Source organism: Oncorhynchus mykiss, chromosome 11 (assembly GCF_057628025.1).
Source record: "Oncorhynchus mykiss isolate SJ-2025 chromosome 11, ASM5762802v1, whole genome shotgun sequence".
In the NCBI taxonomy this organism is placed as follows: Eukaryota; Metazoa; Chordata; class Actinopteri; order Salmoniformes; family Salmonidae; genus Oncorhynchus; species Oncorhynchus mykiss.
This window is the reverse complement of record NC_143032.1, coordinates 66712501-66734257: the sequence shown is the minus strand read 5'-3', so window position 1 is coordinate 66734257 and position 21757 is coordinate 66712501. Positions and strand designations below refer to the sequence as shown.

Below are 21757 nucleotides of genomic sequence, written 5' to 3'. Positions count from 1 at the left end.
GGTTTTATATGTAAGATGGCTAAATAAAGAGCAAAATATTGATTATTATTATTTGTGCCCTGGTCCTATAAGAGCTCGTCCCACGAGCCAGGTTGTGACAAAAACTCACACTTATGTTTAATAAATGTATCGTATAGTGAGTGTTTGTAGCATTTAACATGTAACATTTGAGAGTGTGCTGAGCCTGGTGCTAGAGGGGTTACGGAGCTGGAGGTTGAATGTTTGAAGGGGTACGGGACTATAAAAAGTTTGGGAACCACTGCTCTAACCAATGGAATTGGAATGTCCTTCTACACACAGAGATCCGTACAATATAGTCTAGCTATGTAGACTAGCTAGAGAAAGAGAAAAGAGCCCGAGAGGAAGGGGGGCCACATACAGAACAAGTGTATGTTTTCCAAATGGCACCCTATTCCCTTTATAGTGCACTACCTTTGACCAGGGCCTATATGTCTCTAGTCAAAAGTAGTGCACTATATAGGGAATAGGGTTCATTTTGGACACAAAGTGTGGGCAAGAAAAAAATCCACAACGCCGCCTTTTCACAGAGAGGTGATTACACATTTACGGGAAGCTCAAATTTTCCTAATGACACAGAGGAGAACAGAGGAGAACGGAGGGAGAGAGGGGTGGAGGGGAAGAAGGGAGGAGGAGGAGGAGTGGTGGACTGAGGCTCATTGTTAGGCTGCAGGTGATTTACGAGAGGCCAGTGAGGGATATATCTGCCAGCATGCCTGCCGTCGCTATAGCACTGTGCCTTTGTGTCAATTGTGGCGTTGCAGGGCCAATGAGGGTGTGAGGGTGCGAGCGTGTGTGTCTGTGTGTGCGTGCGTGCCTGTGTGTGTGTGTGTGTGTGTGGAAAGCAGTGTGGTGTAGTGCCATCCCGGGGCCAGGCTGAGGTCCATACATCTCACCCACAGACAGCACTGAAATCAAAGGATGCACCGTTCCTCTAAAGCACATATGTCAGAGTCAAGGCCCGCGGGCCACATCCGGCCCGCAAGAAGGTTTTTTACGGCCCCTGGGATGATCTTGATTTATTATTAGAACCGGCCCGCAGCAAGCCGGCAGCCCGCAGATCTTTTACACGCACCAATACTACATTTCCCACAATGCAAAGGTGACGCACCGAGCAGTAGGCTGCTTCATTTCAATATTTATTGGCACAGCAGTCGTCAGCATCACAGTAAAATTAACTTTCAGATACCCATCAAAAATGGCAAAACGGAAGGTGGATACTGAGAACCGGGGGTTTCAAACAAGGTGGGAGTCGGAGTATATGTTCACGAAGGTAGCTGGAAAACCTGTGTGTCTTCTGTGTGGAGAAAGTGTGGCGGTACTGAAAGAGTATAATCTGAGACGACATTATGAAACGAAACACGCGGACACACACGCGGACGCAACTGTCAAGGCCAGTTTTATTTTGGCAGAAGAGATCGCTAAATCAGCCCGGCCATTTACGGAGGGGGATTTCATCAAAAACTGCATGATTAAAGTTTGTGACGAAGTTTGCCCAGAAAAAAGGCAACTCTTTTTAAATGTGAGTCTGAGCAGAAACACCATTGCCGAGAGAGTAGACCAGTTGTCCATCAATCTAAAAGAGCAGCTTGTGAAAAAGGGAAAAGATTTTATTGCATATTCCTTGGCTGTGGATGAGAGCACCGACATTTCTGACATTGCCCAGTTGTCAATTTTCATCCGCGGAGTGGACTCCAACCTAAGCGTGACAGAGGAGTTTTTGGCTTTACGTCCTATGCATGGCACAACTACGGGGCATGATTTGTATGAAGAGGTGTCAAGATGTGTAAATGAGATGGAGCTGCCTTGGGAAAAACTCGTGGGTTTGACAACCGACGGAGCACCTGCGATGTGTGGACACAGGAGCGGACTGGTGGCGAAGATACGGGAAAAGATGCAAGAGGAAAACGCGACAGGTGAGCTGACAGCTTATCATTGTATCATACACCAGGAAGCGTTGTGCGGTAAAGCCTTGAAAATGGAGCATGTAATGAGCATCATCACGCGCACAGTTAACTTTATCAGAGCCAAAGGTTTGAATCACCGCCAGTTCAAGGCATTTCTGACGGAGTTAGAAACGGAGCATGGTGATTTGCCTTATCACACAGAGGTGCGATGGCTAAGCCAGGGAAAGGTGCTTCAAAGATGTTTCGAGCTTCGTGAGGAGATTTGTCTGTTCTTGGACAGCAAAGGGAAAGACACAACACAACTCCGAGACGAAATGTTTCTGTGTGAAATGGCTTTTCTGTGTGACATTACGAGTCATCTGAATGCAATAAACTTGCAGCTGCAGGGTCGGGATCGTGTCATCTCTGATATGTACAGTACAGTGAAGGCATTTAAAACCAAACTGACTCTGTGGGAGACGCAGATGCGGAAAGAAAATTTGAGCCACTTTCCCAGCTGCCAGACCATGAAAGAGAAGCTCTCTACCAGTGCGTTCCCGAGCACACAGTTGGCTGATAAAATAGGTATGCTTACCACTGACTTTCGACGCCGATTTGCTGACTTTGAAGCACAAAAAAGCAGGTTGGAACTGCTCGGTAACCCATTTGCTGTTGACGTGGAAAGCTCACCACCAAACCTCCAAATGGAGTTGATTGACCTCCAATGCAATGATGCACTGAGGGAAAAATATGCGGCAGTGGGTGCTGCGGAGTTTGCCCGTTTCCTCCCCGGCACAATGCCCCAGCTGCGCATCCAGGCTGCTCAAACGTTGTCTATGTTTGGCAGCACATACCTGTGTGAACAACTGTTTTCTTTGATGAACCTGAACAAAACATCACACAGAAGTCGACTTACTGCTGAACACCTCCACTCAATTCTGAGGATTTCTTCAGCTCAGAGCCTTACCCCGAACATTGATGAACTTGTGGAAAAGATGGGACACCACCAAGTATCACCCTCAACCTCAAACAAGTGAACATTACTGTGCAATCACATATTTAGAGTTTTTACTCAGTTCAAGTTTAAAAGTTAAAATTTAATATTTGTTTTCACTGCATGTTACTTCTCCTTAAACAAAGTGTTGTTTTTGATTAATAGATTTTTGCACTTTATTTTTTTGTATTTCAATCCAATTATATTTTAAAAATATTTCAGTTGAGTGGATGATAGAAAATTGCTATTATTGTTTTTTCTTTGAAGTAAATTTAGCCCACTTTTGCTAAAATAGAAAATATAGTCTACTGATGGTGCCTTGAATACCGGTTTCTTTCATTTAATGTTCATGTTATGGGGATATTTATATAAAGGAAATTTGTCTTTTGTGTCTGTTGAAAATTAAAGATTACTGACAGAGCCATAAGAAAATATTGCTTTATTTATCTGATCATATTGTAATATATTTGTTAGGTTTTCAGTAGGTTCAATTAGGTTCACTAGACTATATGCGTCATTTAAAAATTTTTCAATGAACATTCGAACAGTCCGGCCCTCGTCTTGTAGCTGATTTTTTTATTTGGCCCTCCGTCCATTTGACTTTGACACCCCTGCTCTAAAGGAACTTCACAACATTTGCACAGGACAGGGGTAGTTGGTAGTGTACCCCATCCCATCTCTAGCTCACTGGCTATACTGTCTGAATACTAACCAGAACAAGTCTCTATAAAGTGCCAACACCATTCACCACTTGACCTTTCACTCCTCCATAACACAGTAAGAAAACAGACCTGGGATTGGACACAAATGGAACCCTATTCCCTACATAGTGCACTACCATAAGGCTCTGGTCAAAAGTAGTGTACTGCCTCCCGGGTGGCACAGTGGTCTACGGCACTGCATCGCAGCGCTAGCTGTGCCACCAGAGACTCTGTGTTCGAGCCCAGGCTCTGTCGCAGCCGGCCGCGACCGTGAGGTCCGTGGGGCGACGCACAATAGGCCTAGCGTAACCCGGGAGGGTTTGGCTTGTAGGGATATCCTTGTCTCATCCTTGTCTTATCCTTGTCTCATCGCTCACCAGCGACTCCTGTGGCGGGCCGGGCGCAGTGCGCGCTAACCATGGTAGCCAGGTGCACGGTGTTTCCTCCGACACATTGCTGCGGCTGGCTTCCGGGTTGGAGGCGCGCTGTGTTAAGAAGCAGTGCGGCTTGGTTGGGTTGTGTTTCGGAGGACGCATGGCTGTCGACCTTCGTCTCTCCCGAGCCCGTACGGGAGTTGTAGCGATGAGACAAGATAGTAATTACTAACAACAATTAGATACCATAAAATTGGGGAGAAAAAGGGGGTAAAATTAAAAAAAAAATATATATATATACAGTGGGGCAAAAAAGTATTTAGTCAGCCACCAATTGTGCAAGTTCTACCACTTAAAAAGATGAGAGAGGCATGTAATTTTCATCATAGGTACACTTCAACTATGACAGACAAAATGAGAAAAAAATCCAGAAAATCACATTGTAGGATTTTTAATGAATTTATTTGCAAATTATGGTGGAAAATAAGTATTTTGTTACCTACAAACAAGCAAGATTTCTGGCTTTCACAGACCTGTAACATCTTCTTTAAGAGGCTCCTCTGTCCTCCACTCGTTACCTGTATTAATGGCACCTGTTTGAACTTGTTATCAGTATAAAAGACACCTGTCCACAACCTCAAACAGTCACACTCCAAACTCCACTATGGCCAATACCAAAGAGCTGTCAAAGGACACCAGAAACAAAATTGTAGACCTGCACCAGGCTGGGAAGTCTGAATCTGCAATAGGTAAGCAGCTTGGTTTGAAGAAATCAACTGTGGGAGCAATTATTAGGAAATGGAAGACATACAAGACCACTGATAATCTCACTCGATCTGGGGCTCCACGCAAGATCTCACCCCGTGGGGTCAAAATGATCACAAGAACGGTGAGCAAAAATCCCAGAACCACACGGGGGGACCTAGTGAATGACCTGCAGAGAGCTGGGACCAAAGTAACAAAGCCTACCATCAGTAACACACTACGCCGCCAGGGAATCAAATCCTGCAGTGCCAGACGTGTCCCCTGCTTAAGCAAGTACATGTTCAAGCCCATCTGAAGTTTGCTAGAGAGCATTTGGATGATCCAGAAGAAGATTGGGAGAATGTCATATGGTCAGATGAAACCAAAATATAACTTTTTGGTAAAAACTCAACAACTCGTCGTGTTTGGAGGACAAAAAATGCTGAGTTGCATCTAAAGAACACCATACCTAGTGTGAAGCATGGGGGTGGAATCATCATGCTTTGGGGCTGTTTTTCTGCAAAGGGACCAGGACGACTGATCCGTGTAAAGGAAAGAATGAATGGGGCCATGTATCATGAGATTTTGAGTGAAAACCTCCTTCCAGCAGCAAGGGCATTGAAGATGAAACGTGGCTGGGTCTTTCAGCATGACAATGATCCCAAACACACCACCCGAGCAACGAAGGAGAGGCTTCGTAAGAAGCATTTCAAGGTCCTGGAGTGGCCTAGCCAGTCTCCAGATCTCAACCCCATAGAAAATCTTTGGAGGGGCTTGAAAGTCTGTGTTGCCCAGCAACAGCCCCAAAACATCACTGCTCTAGAGGAGATCTGCATGGAGAAATGGGCCAAAATACCAAATCAAATCAAATGTATTTATATAGCCCTTCGTACATCAGCTGATATCTCAAAGTGCTGTACAGAAACCCAGCCTAAAACCCCAAACAGTAAGCAATGCAGGTGTAGAAGCACGGTGGCTAGGAAAAACTCCCTAGAAAGGCCAAAACCTAGGAAGAAACCAGGCTATGTGGGGTGGCCAGTCCTCTTCTGGCTGTGCCGGGTGGAGATTATAACAGAACATGGCTAGGGCTCAGGTCCTCCGAGAGAGAGAAAGAAAGAGAGAATGAGAGAGCGCACACTTAAATTCACACAGGACACCGAATAGGACAGGAGAAGTACTCCAGATATAACAAACTGACCCTAGCCTCCCGACACATAAACTACTGCAGCATAAATACTGGCGGCTGAGACAGGAGGGGTCAGGAGACACTGTGGCCCCATCCGAGGACACCCCCGGACAGGGCCAAACAGGAAGGATACCAGCAACAGTGTGTGAAAACCTTGTGAAGACTTACAGAAAACTTTTGACCTCCGTCATTGCCAACAAAGGGTATATAACAAAGTATTGAGATAAACTTTTGTTATTGACCAAATACTTATTTTCCACCATAATTTGCAAATAAATTCATTAAAAATCCTACAATGTGATTTTCTGGATTTTTTTTCTTCTCATTTTGTCTGTCATAGTTGAAGTATACCTATGATGAACATTACAGGCCTCTCATCTTTTTAAGTGGGAGAACTTGCACAATTGGTGACTGACTAAATACTTTTTTGCCCCACTGTATATAGATATATTTTTTAAAGCAGTGTACTATATAGGGAATAGGGTATCGTTTGGAGCCAGGTCTTGGTTTATGTGTGTCACTGGTCACTTGATGTGAGTGAATGAGGATTGAGAGGCATGCTTCGTGTCAGTGGTTTCCTGTTGATGATTCCATCAAGGAACACAATATACAGTGTCTGACTGCATTGTCTTAACATTCTTCAGAAGACATCAATGTAAAAAGGTTAAAAAATCCCCTAGTAGCACTTTAGTAAGTGTTTGATCACAATGAGTGAGGGGGAAAAAGCCCATCTGAAATACAGTATACAGTCTTGGGGGAAAAAGCAGACTGGTGTTTCCAAAAACCATGTCCTTACTGATGCACAGTGACTGTAGCACAGCATGTGACGATAACATGAACATCTTCATTAACAATTCACCAAACATACACTTGTCCATGACAACACAGTTCAAACAATCTGTATTAAAAATACTATTGTGCTTTCTCCATTACCCTCTGTTGGTAGTGAGAACAGCTAAACTCAGTCGGCTTATCAGGGATGTTGATGCTAGCTTTTTCCAAAGCAGTGAATTATTTATTGTTTCTCTTGTTTTGACCACCATGCTGATGTTCCCCTCCACAGAACATCCATTAATTAGAGAGGGGAGCTCTTTGGAAAATGCTCAAATACACCAGTCAACAGCAGGATCAGGACGGGTCTCCTCCACCTTACTCCAACCAATCAGACAGCCAGTACAAACCTCCCTGTCTACTCTGTGGAGTCCAGTAACCAACTGTGGACAGTGTGTTGACACAAGGTTCTCTCTCTCGCTCTCTCTTAGTACACAAAACAACAAGGGGAAAAGTGCATCATTGTATGAACCATTTTGGTGATCGATTTTGGAACATGTTGGAACAACACTGTCAAAGGCTTGCATTGAAACAACTAAACCTGAGAGCCAAGACAACAAGGCAGAACAGGAAACAGCGTCTGCTGCCAGCAATAGAGTCTCTGGAGTTGAAGAGAGTTCTTTCTAAATCAACAGCTAATCACTTTCATTAAGTATTTACTTGCGATTCCATTAATCAGTCTCTGGCTGCCTCTCCTCTCTGACCCCAACTTTTAATTACAGAGGGGCCCATCGAGGGCTGCCCCTGCGCTGGCGACTGGGAGCCCCCGAGCTACGAGCCGCTGATCCTCAGCCCATTATAATCCATCATGCAGGACGAGAGAGTACGAGATGTGCATGCGTGTGGCTGCGAGAGGAGAGGATAGGAGAGTCGGATGCCTTCCTCATCCTTCATATAACAGAGAGTCGGATGCCTTCCTCATCCTTCATACAACAGAGAGTCGGATGCTTTCCTCATCCTTCATATAACAGAGTCCAATGCCTTCCTCATCCTTCATATAACAGAGCCAGATGCCTTCTTCATCCTTCATACAACAGAGAGTCGGATTCCTTCCTCCTCCTTCATATAAATGAGAGTTGGATGCCTTCCTCATTCTTCATACAACAGAGAGTCGGATGCTTTCCTCATCCTTCATATAACAGAGAGTCAAATGCCTTCCTCATCCTTCATATGAATGAGAGTCGGATGCCTTCCTCATCCTTCATACAACAGAGATCCGGGTGCGTTCCTCCATCCTCATCCCTCATATAGAGTGGGGCAAAAAAGTATTTAGTCAGCCACCAATTGTGCAAGTTCTCCCACTTAAAAATATGAGAGAGGCCTGTAATTTTCATCATAGGTACACTTCAACTATGACAGACAAAATGAGGGAAAAAAATCCAAAAAATCACATTGTAGGATTTTTAATGAATTTATTTGCAAATTCTGGTGGAAAATAAGTATTTGGTCACCTACAAACAAGCAAGATTTCTGGCTTTCACAGACCTGTAACTTCTTCTTTAAGAGGCTCCTCTGTCCTCCACTCGTTACCTGTATTAATGGCACCTGTTTGAACTTGTTATCAGTATAAAAGACACCTGTCCACAACCTCAAACAGTCACACTCCAAACTCCACTATGACCAAGACCAAAGAGCTGTCAAAGGACACCAGAAACAAAATTGTAGACCTGCACCAGGCTGGGAAGTCTGAATCTGCAATAGGTAAGCAGCTTGGTTTGAAGAAATCAACTGGGGGAGCAATTATTAGGAAATGGAAGACATACAAGACCACTGATAATCTCCCTCGATCTGGGGCTCCACGCAAGTTCTCACCCCGTGGGGTCAAAATGATCACAAGAACGGTGAGCAAAAATCCCAGAACCACATGGGGGGACCTAGTGAATGACCTGCAGAGAGCTGGGACCAAAGTAACAAAGCCTACCATCAGTAACACACTACGCCGCCAGGGAATCAAATCCTGCAGTGCCAGACGTGTCCCCTGCTTAAGCAAGTACATGTTCAAGCCCATCTGAAGTTTGCTAGAGAGCATTTGGATGATCCAGAAGAAGATTGGGAGAATGTCATATGGTCAGATGAAACCAAAATATAACTTTTTGGTAAAAACTCACCTCGTCGTGTTTGGAGGACAAAGAATGCTGAGTTGCATCCAAAGAACACCATACCTACTGTGAAGCATGGGGGTGGAAACATCATGCTTTGGGGCTGTTTTTCTGCAAAGGGACCAGGACGACTGATCCATGTAAAGGAAAGAATGAATGGGGCCGTGTATCGTGAGATTTTGAGTGGAAACCTCCTTCCATCAACAAGGGCATTGAAGATGAAACGTGGCTGGGTCTTTCAGCATGACAATGATCCCAAACCCGGGCAATGAAGGAGTGGCTTCGTAAGAAGCATTTCAAGGTCCTGGAGTGGCCTAGCCAGCCTCCAGATCTCAACCCCATAGAAAATCTTTGGAGGGAGTTGAAAGTCCGTGTTGCCCAGCAACAGCCCCAAAACATCACTGCTCTAGAGGAGATCTGCATGGAGGAATGGGCCAAAATACCAGCAACAGTGTGTGAAAACCATGTGAAGACTTACAGAAAACGTTTGACCTCTGTCATTGCCAACAAAGGGTATATAACAAAGTATTGCGATAAACTTTTGTTATTGACCAAATACTTATTTTCCACCATAATTTGCAAATAAATTCATTAAAAATCCTACAATGTGATTTTCTGTATTTTTTTTCTCTTTTTGTCTGTCATAGTTGAAGTGTACCTATGATGAAAATTACAGGCCTCTCTCATCTTTTTAAGTGGGAGAACTTGCACAATTGGTGGCTGACTAAATACTTTTTTGCCCCACTGTACAGTGCCTTCAGAACGTATTCACACACCTGGACTTCTTCCACATTTTGTTGTGTTACAGCCTGAATTCAAAATTGATTAAATTTATATTTTTGGTCACTGGCAAACACACAATACCCCATAATGTCTAAGTTGAATTATGTTTTTCGAAATTTTAACAAATTAATAAAAAATGAAAAGCAGAAATGTCTTGAGTCAATAAGTATTCAAACCCTTTGTTATGGCAAACCTGAATAAGTTCAGGATTGAAACTGTGTAACGTTGTGCGTTGAAAGTCAGGAAGCAAGTTCAGGGAGTGAGTGTTTTAATGAAAAAACACAACATAATACAAAACAAGAAACATGCACAGACATTAAACTGAAACAGAAACAATGACGCCTGGGGAAGGAACCAAGGGGAGTGACATATATAGGACAGGTAATCAAGGAGGTGATGGAGTCCAGGTGAGTGTCATATTGGGCTGATGCGCATAACGATGGTGACAAGTGTGCGCCTTAACGAGCAGCCTGGTGACCTAGAGGCCGGAAAGGGAGCACACGTGACAGACTGTCACGTAGTAAGTTGCATGGATAATAATAGTGTTTAACATAACTTTTGAATGACTACCTCATCTGTACCCCACACCTACAATTATCTGTAAGGTTCCTCAGTCAAGCAGTGAATTTCAAACACAGATTCAACCACAAAGACCAGGGAGGTTTCCCAATGCCTCACAAAGAAGGGCACCTATTGGTAGATGGGTAAAACATTTAAAAGCAGACATATCCCTTTGGGCATTGAATATCCCTTTGGGCATTATTAATTACACTTTGGATGGTGTATCAATACACCCAGTCACTACAAAGATACAGACGTCCTTGCTATTTCAGTTGCCGGACAGGAAGGAAGCAGCTCAGGGATTTCACTATGAGGCCAATGGTTACTTTAAAACAGTTAGAGTTTAATGGCTGTGATAGGAGAAAACTGGGGATGGATCAACAACATTGTAGTTACTCCACAATACTAAAACCTAAATGACAGAGTGAAAAGAAGGAAGCCTATAGAGCATTACTTAGTACCACTCTCCATATTTTAAAGCATAGTGGTGGCTGCATCATGTTATGGGTATGCTTGTAATTGTTAAGCACTGTGGAGTTTTTCATGATAAAACAAATGGAATGGAGCTAAGCACAGGCAAAATCCTAGAGAAAACCGGGATCAGTCTGCTTTCCTGCAGACACTGGGAGATGAATTCACCATTCAGCAGGACAATTACCTAAAACGCAAGACCAAATCTACACTGGAGTTGCTTACCAAGACGACCGTGAATGTTCCTGAGTGGCTGAATTACAGTTTTGACTTAAAGCTGCTTGAAAATCTATGGCAAGATGTCAAAATGGTTGCCTAGTTTGAAGAATTATGAAAAGAATAACGGGCAAATATTGTAAAATCCAGATGTGCAAAGCTCTTAGATACTTACCCAGAAAGACTCACAGCTGTAATCGCTGCAAAAGGTGATTCTAAACATGTATTAACTCAGGGGTGAGAATACTTATGTAAATGAGATATTGCTGTATTTGATTTTCAATAAATTTGCAAAAACATATTTTCACTTTGTCATTATGGGGTATTGTCTGTAGATGGGTGAGAGAAAAAAAGCTATTTAATCCATTTTGAATTCAGGCTGTAACACAACAAAATGTAGAATAAGTCAAGGGGTATGAATACTTTCTGGAGGCACTGAGTAAAAATAAAGAAAAACCCTTGAATGAGTAGGTGTGTCCAAACTTTTGACTGGTACTGTATCATAAACAATCTCATTATGTAATAGTAGGCTCCTTCCACAGTTCAGCCAGCCACGTTGCGTGTGGCCTGTGTGTTTCGGGCCGTTCCGCCCAATTGACCCCCCGATGCAGGGAGACGGGTGACGGGCCACTGCCGTTCACCTTGGAGCCACAACAGTGAGCCAGCTGTGAGTGATAACCACGCAGTGATCCTCCTGTAAAAGAGCAGGCTAATTCACTGGCTGTCGTGTTAAGCAGCTCTCGGTAAATCATTCACAATTTACGAGTATGAGAGGGCATCAACAAGTCAGGGACTTGGTTCATCAAAGCCTGAGGCAAGGGGGAGAAAAGGCTGGCTTACTCAGCTGGGAAGCCACATACTGCCACTAAATTATACATTTTTGTGGCTAAACAGGCAACGAGCCACAGAAATGAACATTGGCCCAATCTGTGAAAAAGAAAAGCATTTTGGGTTAAACAATATAAAAGCAGTGCATGCAGGGAAATGCCCACCTGCAAGAGTCAGGAGTTTGCTCTGTACTGTAAATCAATGGACGGTGACCACTGCCATTTCAGCGGATCATGTCTGCCTCACTTCACATCTCCTTCAACACATCCCCAGCCAGAGAAGTCAACAGCTCTAAGCACTCCCAGGCAATGCCCAAACAAGAGCCAAAAGGTTCTTGTACCCCAGCCAGGGAAGTCACTACAGCTCCACTCCAAGGCCCCAACCAGGACCCAAATGTCCTTCAACCCCAGCCAGGGAAGTCACTACAGCTCCACTCCACGGCCCCAACCAGGACCCGAATGTCCTTCAACCCCAGCCAGGGAAGTCACTACAGCTCCACTCCAAGGCCCCAACCAGGACCCAAATGTCCTTCAACCCCAGCCAGGGAAGTCACTACAGCTCCACTCCACGGCCCCAACCAGGACCCGAATGTCCTTCAACCCCAGCCAGGGAAGTCACTACAGCTCCACTCCAAGGCCCCAACCAGGACCCAAATGTCCTTCAACCCCAGCCAGGGAAGTCACTACAGCTCCACTCCAAGGCCCCAACCAGGACCCAAATGTCCTTCAACCCCAGCCAGGGAAGTCACTACAGCTCCACTCCAAGGCCCCAACCAGGACGCAAATGTCCTTCAACCCCAGCCAGGGAAGTCACTACAGCTCCACTCCAAGGCCCCAACCAGGACCCAAATGTCCTTCAACCTCAGCCAGGGAAGTCACTACAGCTCCACTCCAAGGCCCCAACCAGGACCCAAATGTCCTTCAACCTCAGCCAGAGAAGTCACTACAGCTCCACTCCCAGCCACCAACCAGGACCCAAATGTCCTTCAGTCACGGGCAGAGCTGGCTGAACAGACACAATCCAATTAGCAGTAAGACCATAAGACAATGGTAAAGTTCTGCAAGGCCTGGTGCCCCAAGTGGGTGGAGATTTCACTTAAGGTCCAATGGAATGTTTTAAAATGCGTAAACTCTGCTCACTCAGGGCACCGGGCCATGGTAAACTAACTTGACGTTATCAAAAAACACTGGGTGGAAGGAAACAGGCTTGAATTGGGTGGTTTGTAGGTGAGAGGAGATAAAAAGAGTGGAATATCACCCTCCCCCTTTAAAGAGGATGCGTCACCACACCCCACCACATTGTAATGTTTACATCCCCATCCAAGCAGCACAACAGATCAGAAATAATACAGGGGTTGGATCAGCCACCAGACGCCCAGGAGAATGAGAGATGATGACAAAGAGATGTTGCAATGAGTCAAATACACAAATGGAGGGGGACTGGATAGTCAGATCAAGCAGGCAGGTAGGTGGACAGGCAGGTGGGAAATTGGGGCGTGCTGGCTTGATTTACCTGCATCACCACCTGCTGCCAGGCCAGGGGTTGGCTGTTGGGTGGCAGGTTAGTGCTAGGCCCAGTCCCTCCCAACCTGTCGGGGGGTACATTGGAACGCTCCAGCTGCAGGGAGACGTTGCGTCGCTCCTCCTCCAGGGCCCGGGTCAGACGCTCGAAGCGTGCCTCCTGCTCTTTCACCGAGGCCAGGATACTGGCGGCCGAGCGCACGTCATAATCCTCCATGGCCCAATGGTATGAGTCAAAGGGGTTGGGTTGGACTGAGCTGAGCTTCGGTAGGGCAGTGGTCAGAGAACAGGGGGGGGGGGGGGGGGGGGGAGTGGAGAGAGGGAAGGGACACCAGGTCATTACAGACACTCAACCAGCATGGTTGGCTTGATAACTGTATTCTACTAAACATGAAGATTCCCATTGGAAGAAGGAAAAAACCCTGAAAACAATTGTATTGTGAGACCTCAGCTACAGGAAATATGAGCAGGATATGTTCCACGTACAAGGTTCCACATGGATGAGCCTTGCACACAATTACACCCCAACAATAGTTTCTCACACTCTTTTACATAGACATTTGGTGGTGGTTCAGGATGAGGTGAGTTTCCTCCAAAAACGCCATGTCACCTGTTGCTATCAATGCAAATGCTGATTTGCAGTACATGCACATACACACCGAGATCCACAGTACATTACCACGGGCCTACATAACCAAGATGTCCCATCATGAGCTTCAGGAAGCAGATGCAAAATGGTGTGTAGCCTACATCACTTTCAAACACTTGTATCCATAATGAATGGTGGAATGACATCAAGGGGGTTGATCACACAATAACAATTGTAAGTAACTACAGTCATACACACAGGGTGTTATGAATACACACCTAGTAGATTAGTAGACAGAGGAGTTAGATAACAGGCGTCCCACTCTCTACCAATACTAAAATGAGTGGAAGAGCCTGATGGCTGGAAGGACAAAAAGCTCGAAAAGGAGGGAAGGTAATAAAAGATGAGATCAGACATGGGTTAAACCAGAAATGACAGCATTGATTTCAAGGCCCGGAAAATCAAGTGGGGAAAAAGAGCGATCACTGAGGGACAACAAAAAAATACCACAGTCAACAACACAGACATTGTTACATCTGAAACCACACAAAGAGATAAAGAGAGTGTTAGCCTGGCAAGAGATGCAGATGTGTTGATTAGAATCCTGAGCAGGTTGGACTGCAGTGTGTGAGTATGTATGTCTGTAACCAGAACGAGAGGTAGAGCAAGAGAGAAAGAGAGAGAGACACAGAGAGAGACACAGAAGGAGAGAGAGGGAGAGATACGGAGACGGAGAGACAGAGGGAGAGAGACAGAGGGAAAGATACGTAGACGGAGAGACAGAGTGAGAGAGAGAGAGGGAGAGATACGGAGACGGAGAGACAGAGGGAGAGAGGGAGAGAGGGAGAGGTACGGAGACGGAGAGACAAAGGGAGAGAGAGAGAGGTAGAGATACGGAGACGGAGAGACAGAGGGAGAGAGACAGAGGGAGAGAGGGAGAGGGAAAGATAGAGACGGAGAGACAGAGGGAGAGAGCGAGAGGGAGAGATACGGAGACGGAGAGACAGAGGGAGAGAGGGAGAGATACGGAGACGGAGAGACAGAGGGAGAGAGACAGAGGGAGAGAGGGAGAGTTACGGAGAGGGAGAGGGAGAGATACGGAGACGGAGAGACAGAGGGAAAGACAGAGGGAGAGAGGGAGAGGTACGGAGACGGAGAGACATAGGGAGAGAGACAGAGAAACAGACAGACAGAAAGAGCGAGACAGAGAGAGAGATAGAGCGAGACAGCGAGAGAGACAGAGAGAGAGAGAGGTAGATAGAGACGCACATTCCCTTTGAAGAACACAATCCCCCTTTGATGTTTGTTTCTGGCTCATCATTTATTTATCCAAAATGGAGATTGGTCTGACAACACTGTCATAGCAAAGCAGTGTGGAGGAGCCCACGTCATTTGAGGTTGAGCTCCATGCTGGTGACGGGTCAGGGAGTGGTGAGTTGGGATGAGGGGTGTGGTAGTACTGGTGGTTGAGAGGCCTTTCTAATGTTTGTTTTCCCTCTCCACACAGACAGCCATGAGAGGCTATGGCTACAAACACACAGCCTAGCTGTATTAAGCTGTATTCCTATTCAAAGAGTTCTGTCAAAAGGGGGGGGGGGGGGGGGGGGGGTTACTGGATATCTTTTTTCCACAGCATTCATCATCAAAACAGTGGGTTGGCGCCCCCCCCTTGGGTTGTGCCGTGGCGGAGATCTTTGTGGGCTATACTTGTCTCAGGATGGTAAGTTGGTGGTTGAAGATATCCCTCTGGTGGTGTGGGGGCTGTGCTTTGGCAAAGTGGGTGGGGTTATATCCTTCCTGTTTGGCCCTGTCCGGGGGTGTCCTCGGATGGGGCCACAGTGTCTCCTGACCCCTCCTGTCTCAGCCTCCAGTATTTATGCTGCAGTAGTTTATGTGTCGGGGGGCTAGGGTCAGTTTGTTATATCTGGATTACTTCTCCTGTCCTATCCGGTGTCCTGTGTGAATTTAAGTATGCCCTCTCTAATTCTCTCTTTCTTTCTCTCTCTTGGAGGACCTGAGCCCTAGGACCATGCCTCAGGACTACCTGACATGATGACTCCTTGCTGTCCCCAGTCCACCTGGCCGTGCTGCTGCTCCAGTTTCAACTGTTCTGCCTGTGATTATTATTATTTGACCATGCTGGTCATTTATGAACATTTGTACATCTTGGCCATGTTCTGTTATAATCTCCACCCGGCACAGCCAGAAGAGGACTGGCCACCTCACATAGCCTGGTTCCTCTCTAGGTTTCTTCCTAGGTTTTGGCCTTTCTAGGGAGTTTTTCCTAGCCACCGTGCTTCTACACCTGCATTGCTTGCTGTTTGGGGTTGTAGGCGGGGTTTCTGTACAGCACTTTGAGATATCAGCTGATGTACGAAGGGCTATATAAATACATTTTATTTTATTTGATTTTGATTTGGTCGTGGTCTATGATAATACTATAATAGGGTGATTCTTCACGAAACTATTAAAACAAGCCCATGATTTAGGATTTTCACAAGATTTTATCCATATAGAAGTGTCTTTTGGAGGAAGGATTATTGAAGACCCTCTAAGAGTTTCCACAGCAAATGTTTGCTAATGGTCTGGGGCTGAGGGAAGCGGGTGAGGAGAGCACACAAAGGTCTACCCATGTTCAACCCAATCCACCAATAACCACCACCCCTGTTTACTACACTAAAGTACATGGTAGAACAGCCCTCAAAACACACTGGGAGGCCAAGCATTTTGTGGTGACGATATTATTGGAGAGACGGGTTAAATCATTTTCATAATATTAAAAGCTAAATTAAACATTTAAATGTCATTAACCTAATTCCACAAAAAGATGTGGTAAATTTGACTGCTCTAGAGGTGTAAAAACAAATATTAAATTCAGTGTATATTTTATTCTACCACAGAGCAAATACAGAATGCAGCACCTTGCTCTGAGGCTGACTCCTGAGTCCCAGTTATTCTGGTGTGTGGCTTTTACTCAAGTATAAATGTGTTTCAGCACAAACCCTTGGGCCTGCACGGTGCTAAAAATAGCTGGGTAATAAATGTATTCTCACGCCACATGGCCACAATTCCAGCATGGTGGTAGTTCTGAGGGGACATGAGAGGCAGCAGCTAGTCAGTTGCTGCCTCACTTCAAAGACCCCCCTGCCCCTCCACAGGAAAACTCAGCTATAAATCGTTACCACCACATTAGTCAGGTCTTTTGGAACCATTGTGACTGTGACCACACAATATAAGACATCTCCTCATTTTACTTTTGGAATAGGTGTAGGTCGTCATCAATAAAACATCACAATACGGTGCAGAGCGTTTGATTTGCCTGGAAAAAGCAGGAGCTGAGACACAAACCGCTGGTTGACTCGAACAAACAAGACGAACTGGCAACAGACAAACAGAGAGCACAGGTATAAGTACACAGGGGATAATGGGGAAGATGGGCGACATCTGGAGGGGGGTGGAGACAATCACAAAGACAGGTGAAACAGATCAGGGTGTGACAGTGTTAAGTAAAAAATTGATAATAATTAGAGAGCAGCAGTAAAATAACAGTAGCAAGGCTATATACATAGAGTACCGGTGCAACAGAGTCAATGTGCGGGGTCACCGGTAATTGAGGTAATATGTACATGTAGGTAGAGTTAAAGTGACTATGAATACATAATAAACAGAGAGTAGCAACAGCGTAAAATTATAATGTAAATATTCTGGGTAGCCATTAGAAGCTGTTCAGAAGACTTTTGGACCTAGACTTGGCACTCTGGTACCGCTTGACAATTTTTAGGGCCTTCCTCTGACACTGCCTTGTATAGAGGTCCTGAATGGCAGGAAGCTTGGCCCCAGCGATGTACTGGGCTGTACGCACTACCCTCTGTAGTGCCTTGCGGTCGGAGGCCGAGCAGTTGCCATACCAGGCCATGATGCAACCAGTCAGGATGCTCTCGATGATGCAGCTGTAGAACTTTTTGAGGATCTGAGGACCCATGCCAAATATTTTCAGTCTCCTGAGGGGGAATAGGCTTTGTCGTGCCCTCTTCACAACTGTCTTGGTGTATTTGGACCATGATAGTTTGATGGTGATGTGGACACCAACGAACTTGAAGCTCTCAACCTACTCCCTTACAGCCCCGTCGATTAGAATGGGGGCGTGCTCAGTCCTCCTTTTCCTGTAGTCCACAATTATATCCTTTGTCTTGATCACGTTGAGGGAGAGGTTGTTATATCCTTGTACCACACGGTCAGGTCTCTGCCCTCCTCCCTATAGGCTGTCTCATCGTTGTCGGTGATCAGGCCTACCACTGCTGTCGTGCCTGGCCGTGCAGTCATGAGTGAACAGCTTTACCAACTGACAACTTTACCTGGACAAGGACTTGCCGATGTCAAGCTCTTTCCAAAAGCCAAATCTCTGGTGAAGCAAGCTAAATGACACATGCTTAGCTAGCTACATGCCAAATGGATAGGATACCCTCACGTATCTGAAAATACAAGATCAATTGATGTTAACTGATCATGAAAAGTATGCAGTTACATGCTGTATAGCTGATGATAGAGCTAAATGTGGAATAATCTGAAATGTGCAGTTCTTGACTACGCTCTTCAAGAGGTGACGATATCAAAACCAAATTGTTATAAAATGTATTTAACAATCCCTTGAGAATAGTATGTAGTTATCAATGGTTTTGGCGGAGCTGGGGGTCTTCCTGCCCCAAAGCAGCCAAATCCAATGCTCTGCACTGTATTGTGCCGTTTTATTGATCACGACCTATACAACTCTGAAATGTAAAGGCAATGGCAATACAAGGGCTCTTGTCAATTCAGCATACATCATTATGAGTCTCTTCACTGTTTAGTGTTCAGCGTTGGGCATTCAAATGCACCTATAGCCACCCACATCCTCCCTAACACCCCCTTGAGAGTATAGGACGAACATGTTAAGCTAATTCCTGCTACTGATTTGTGAGCCTCAGCCCAACCTCCTGAAGTGTCATAAACCAAGGTTGGATTAGTATTGGTTTGCTTCATTAGCCTCCTCCAAAAAGAGCTTTGAATGCTACATTAAGATGTTTCCAGTGCAAATTAATTAAGCCCCACTCAACCAGGAACAAAGAGAGAGCCTGGCTTTTATTACATTATAAAGGCACCCCCAAACCTAGACGTGGGATGGGCTGAGTGGGAAGGGGGTGTAGGGGAATCGGTGTAGGGGGGTGTATGGGTAATGGGGGGAGGGCGACGAGGGTAATTGAGTGAGACCATCAGTGCCCGGTCCCCATCCAGAGACACTCACCTGATTAGGGAAATTTCTAACCTATGCACTTTTAGCTCTGACTGCCAATTCTTCCCTTCTAGTGCCCATAATTGCAGCATAATTCCTTGTCTAAAACCATATGATGCCCTTATGATAAGGGAGGTCTCAATGGCACAAAGGGCTACTTAAAAACACCTGCTCCTGTGTATGTTTGTGTGTGTGTGTGTGTGTGTGTGTGTGTGTGTGTGTGTGTGTGTGTGTGTGTGTGTGTGTGTGTGTGTGTGTGTGTGTGTGTGTGTGTGTGTGTGTGTGTGTGTGTGTGTGTGTGTGTGTGTGTGGGGGCCAGCATGCCCCTCAGCCCACCTGAGCTCTCTGATGGATAATACATTTGAACAATTAGACGCCAAATTGGAGACATTAAGGAGGCATCGCTCAGATTTAAACAAGCAGTGATTTCCAGGCCTTTAGTCTACATTCCAAATGGAACCCTCTTCCCTTTGAAGTGCACTACTTTTGACCAGGGCCCATAGAGCTCTGGTAAAAGCAGGGCACTATACAGGGAATAGGGTGCCATTTGGGACGTAACCTTACTGATATTTCTTCAGACTGTTCAAAATGTCAAAGCCTTTACGTGGGAATGACTGACAGTCTAGTAGTGATTAATCAAAATGTCAGAAATTCAGTTTAGGCTTCAGGAACACTTTGGAGTCTTACAGTGTTTTACTACGTTGAATGGCTAGAAAATTGCTGGAATTATTCCCAAACATGAAGACGAAAACGTTACTCATTTTAATGGCATGGTGGTTTGATACCAAACATGACAATTTTACATTATGACTTGAGTGTTGAGTTCTTCAACATTTTGTCTGAAGGAAAACTGAGAAAGCATGAGAAGACAAAATAACAGGGATGGACGGTAATGTTTTCATTTCAGACTCAAGAAGAAAATCTAAGTCTTTAATTATCATCGTCCACGGGAAAACATCTCAAGAGAAAAAGAAGATGGAGGAGAGAGAAGAGTGCTTCATTATTAGTATTGCGTTGCACAACTTTCTGTCAGAGTGAGAATGAAGGAGGGCTAGGAGAGCGTTAGACATGAATAGGTATTGGCTCTGACAATAAAGCAGCAGCAGCAGTTACCAGGAACACATTGTCACTTCTAATACATACCTAATATTCTAAAAGGCATCAAAGGTGTGATGGTACTAACACAAGCCTGCCAGCTTGTTTTAAATAGCTAGGTAACAAAAGAACAGGTAATCTCGCTCATCTTTGAAGATTTACTCTTTCATCGAACCAAAACCACACCGTCACCCACCCCATCCTCAGTATCCTCACTGTCCTCTATCGAACATTAAAGTGAATGTTAATCCACTGTAGGATAAGCAAGGCTTAGAGAGGAGCGTGGAGAACCATTGCTGATTAGTTTCAAAAATGAAGAAGAGAATAAGCCCTTGTTTACCACCAATTCTTCTACCTTTTTCTTTGAAGCTCTTCTCTGTGTGGAAACTCAGAACCAGGCAGTCACACATGGACATTTAGACTTACAGTGAGGGAAAAAAGTATTTGATCCCCTGTTGATTTTGTACGTTTGCCCACTGACAAAAAAATGATCAGTCTATAATTTGAATGGTAGGTTTATTTTAACAGTGAGAGACAGAATAACAACAAGAAAATCCAAAAAAGCACATGTCAAAAATGTTATAAATTGATTTGCATTTTAATGAGGGAAATAAGTATTTGACCCCCTCTCCATCAGAAAGATTTCTGGCTCCCAGGTGTCTTTTAAACAGGTAACGAGCTGAGATTAGGAGCACAGTCCCTTTAAGAGTGTGCTCCTAATCTCAGTTTGTTACCTGTATAAAAGACACCTGTCCACAGAAGCAATCAATCAGATTCCAAAGTCTCCACTATGGCCAAGACCAAAGAGCTCTCCAAGGATGTCAGGGACAAGATTGTAGACCTACACAAGGCTGGAATGGGGTACAAGACCATTGCCAATCAGCTTGGTGAGAAGGTGACAACAGTTGGTGCGATTATTCGCAAATGGAAGAAACACAAAATAACTGTCAATCTCCCTCGGCCTGGGGCTCCATGCAAGATCTCACCTCGTTGAGTTGCAATGATCATGAGGAATCAGCCCAGAACTACACAGGAGGATCTTGTCAATGATCTCAAGGCAGCTGGGACCATAGTCACCAAGAAAACAATTGGTAACACACTATGCCTTGAAGGACTGAAATCCTGCAGCGCCCACAAGATCCCCCTGCTCAAGAAAGCACATATACATGCCCGTCTGAATGATTCTGAGGACAACTGGGTGAAAGTGTTGTGGTCAGATGAGACCAAAATGGAGCTCTTTAGCATCAACTCAACTCGCCGTGTTTGGAGGAGGAGGAATGCTGCCTATGACCCCAAGAACGCCATCCCCACCGTCAAACATGGAGGTGGAAACATTATGCTTTGGGGGTGTTTTTCTGCTAAGGGGACAGGACAACTTCACCACATCAAAGGGTCGAACGACGGGGCCATGTACCGTCAAATCTTGGGTGAGAACCTCCTTCCCTCAGCCAGGGCATTGAAAATGGCTCGTGAATGGGTATTCCAGTATGACAATGACCCAAAACACACGGCCAGGGCCACAAAGGAGTGGCTCAAGAAGAAGCACATTAAGGTCCTGAAGTGGCCTAGCCAGTCTCCAGACCTTAATCCCA

At 45.2% G+C, this 21757-nt stretch overlaps 1 protein-coding gene across 31 annotated transcripts in view; it reads right to left on the bottom strand.

Moving 5' to 3' along the window:
• arvcfb (ARVCF delta catenin family member b) overlaps window positions 1-21757 on the bottom strand; it is a 310170-nt gene that overhangs the window by 164303 nt on the left and 124110 nt on the right. For 17 of the 31 annotated variants that reach the window (XM_036936131.2, XM_090190965.1, XM_090190970.1 and 14 more), the window contains exon 4: window positions 13205-13474. The exons of the other annotated variants lie outside the window; for them this stretch is intronic. In XM_036936131.2, coding sequence (XP_036792026.1) covers window positions 13205-13429 — 225 coding nt within the window. In that variant the 5' untranslated portion in view covers window positions 13430-13474. The remainder of the gene's footprint in view (window positions 1-13204; window positions 13475-21757) is intronic. 31 annotated transcript variants of the gene reach the window in all.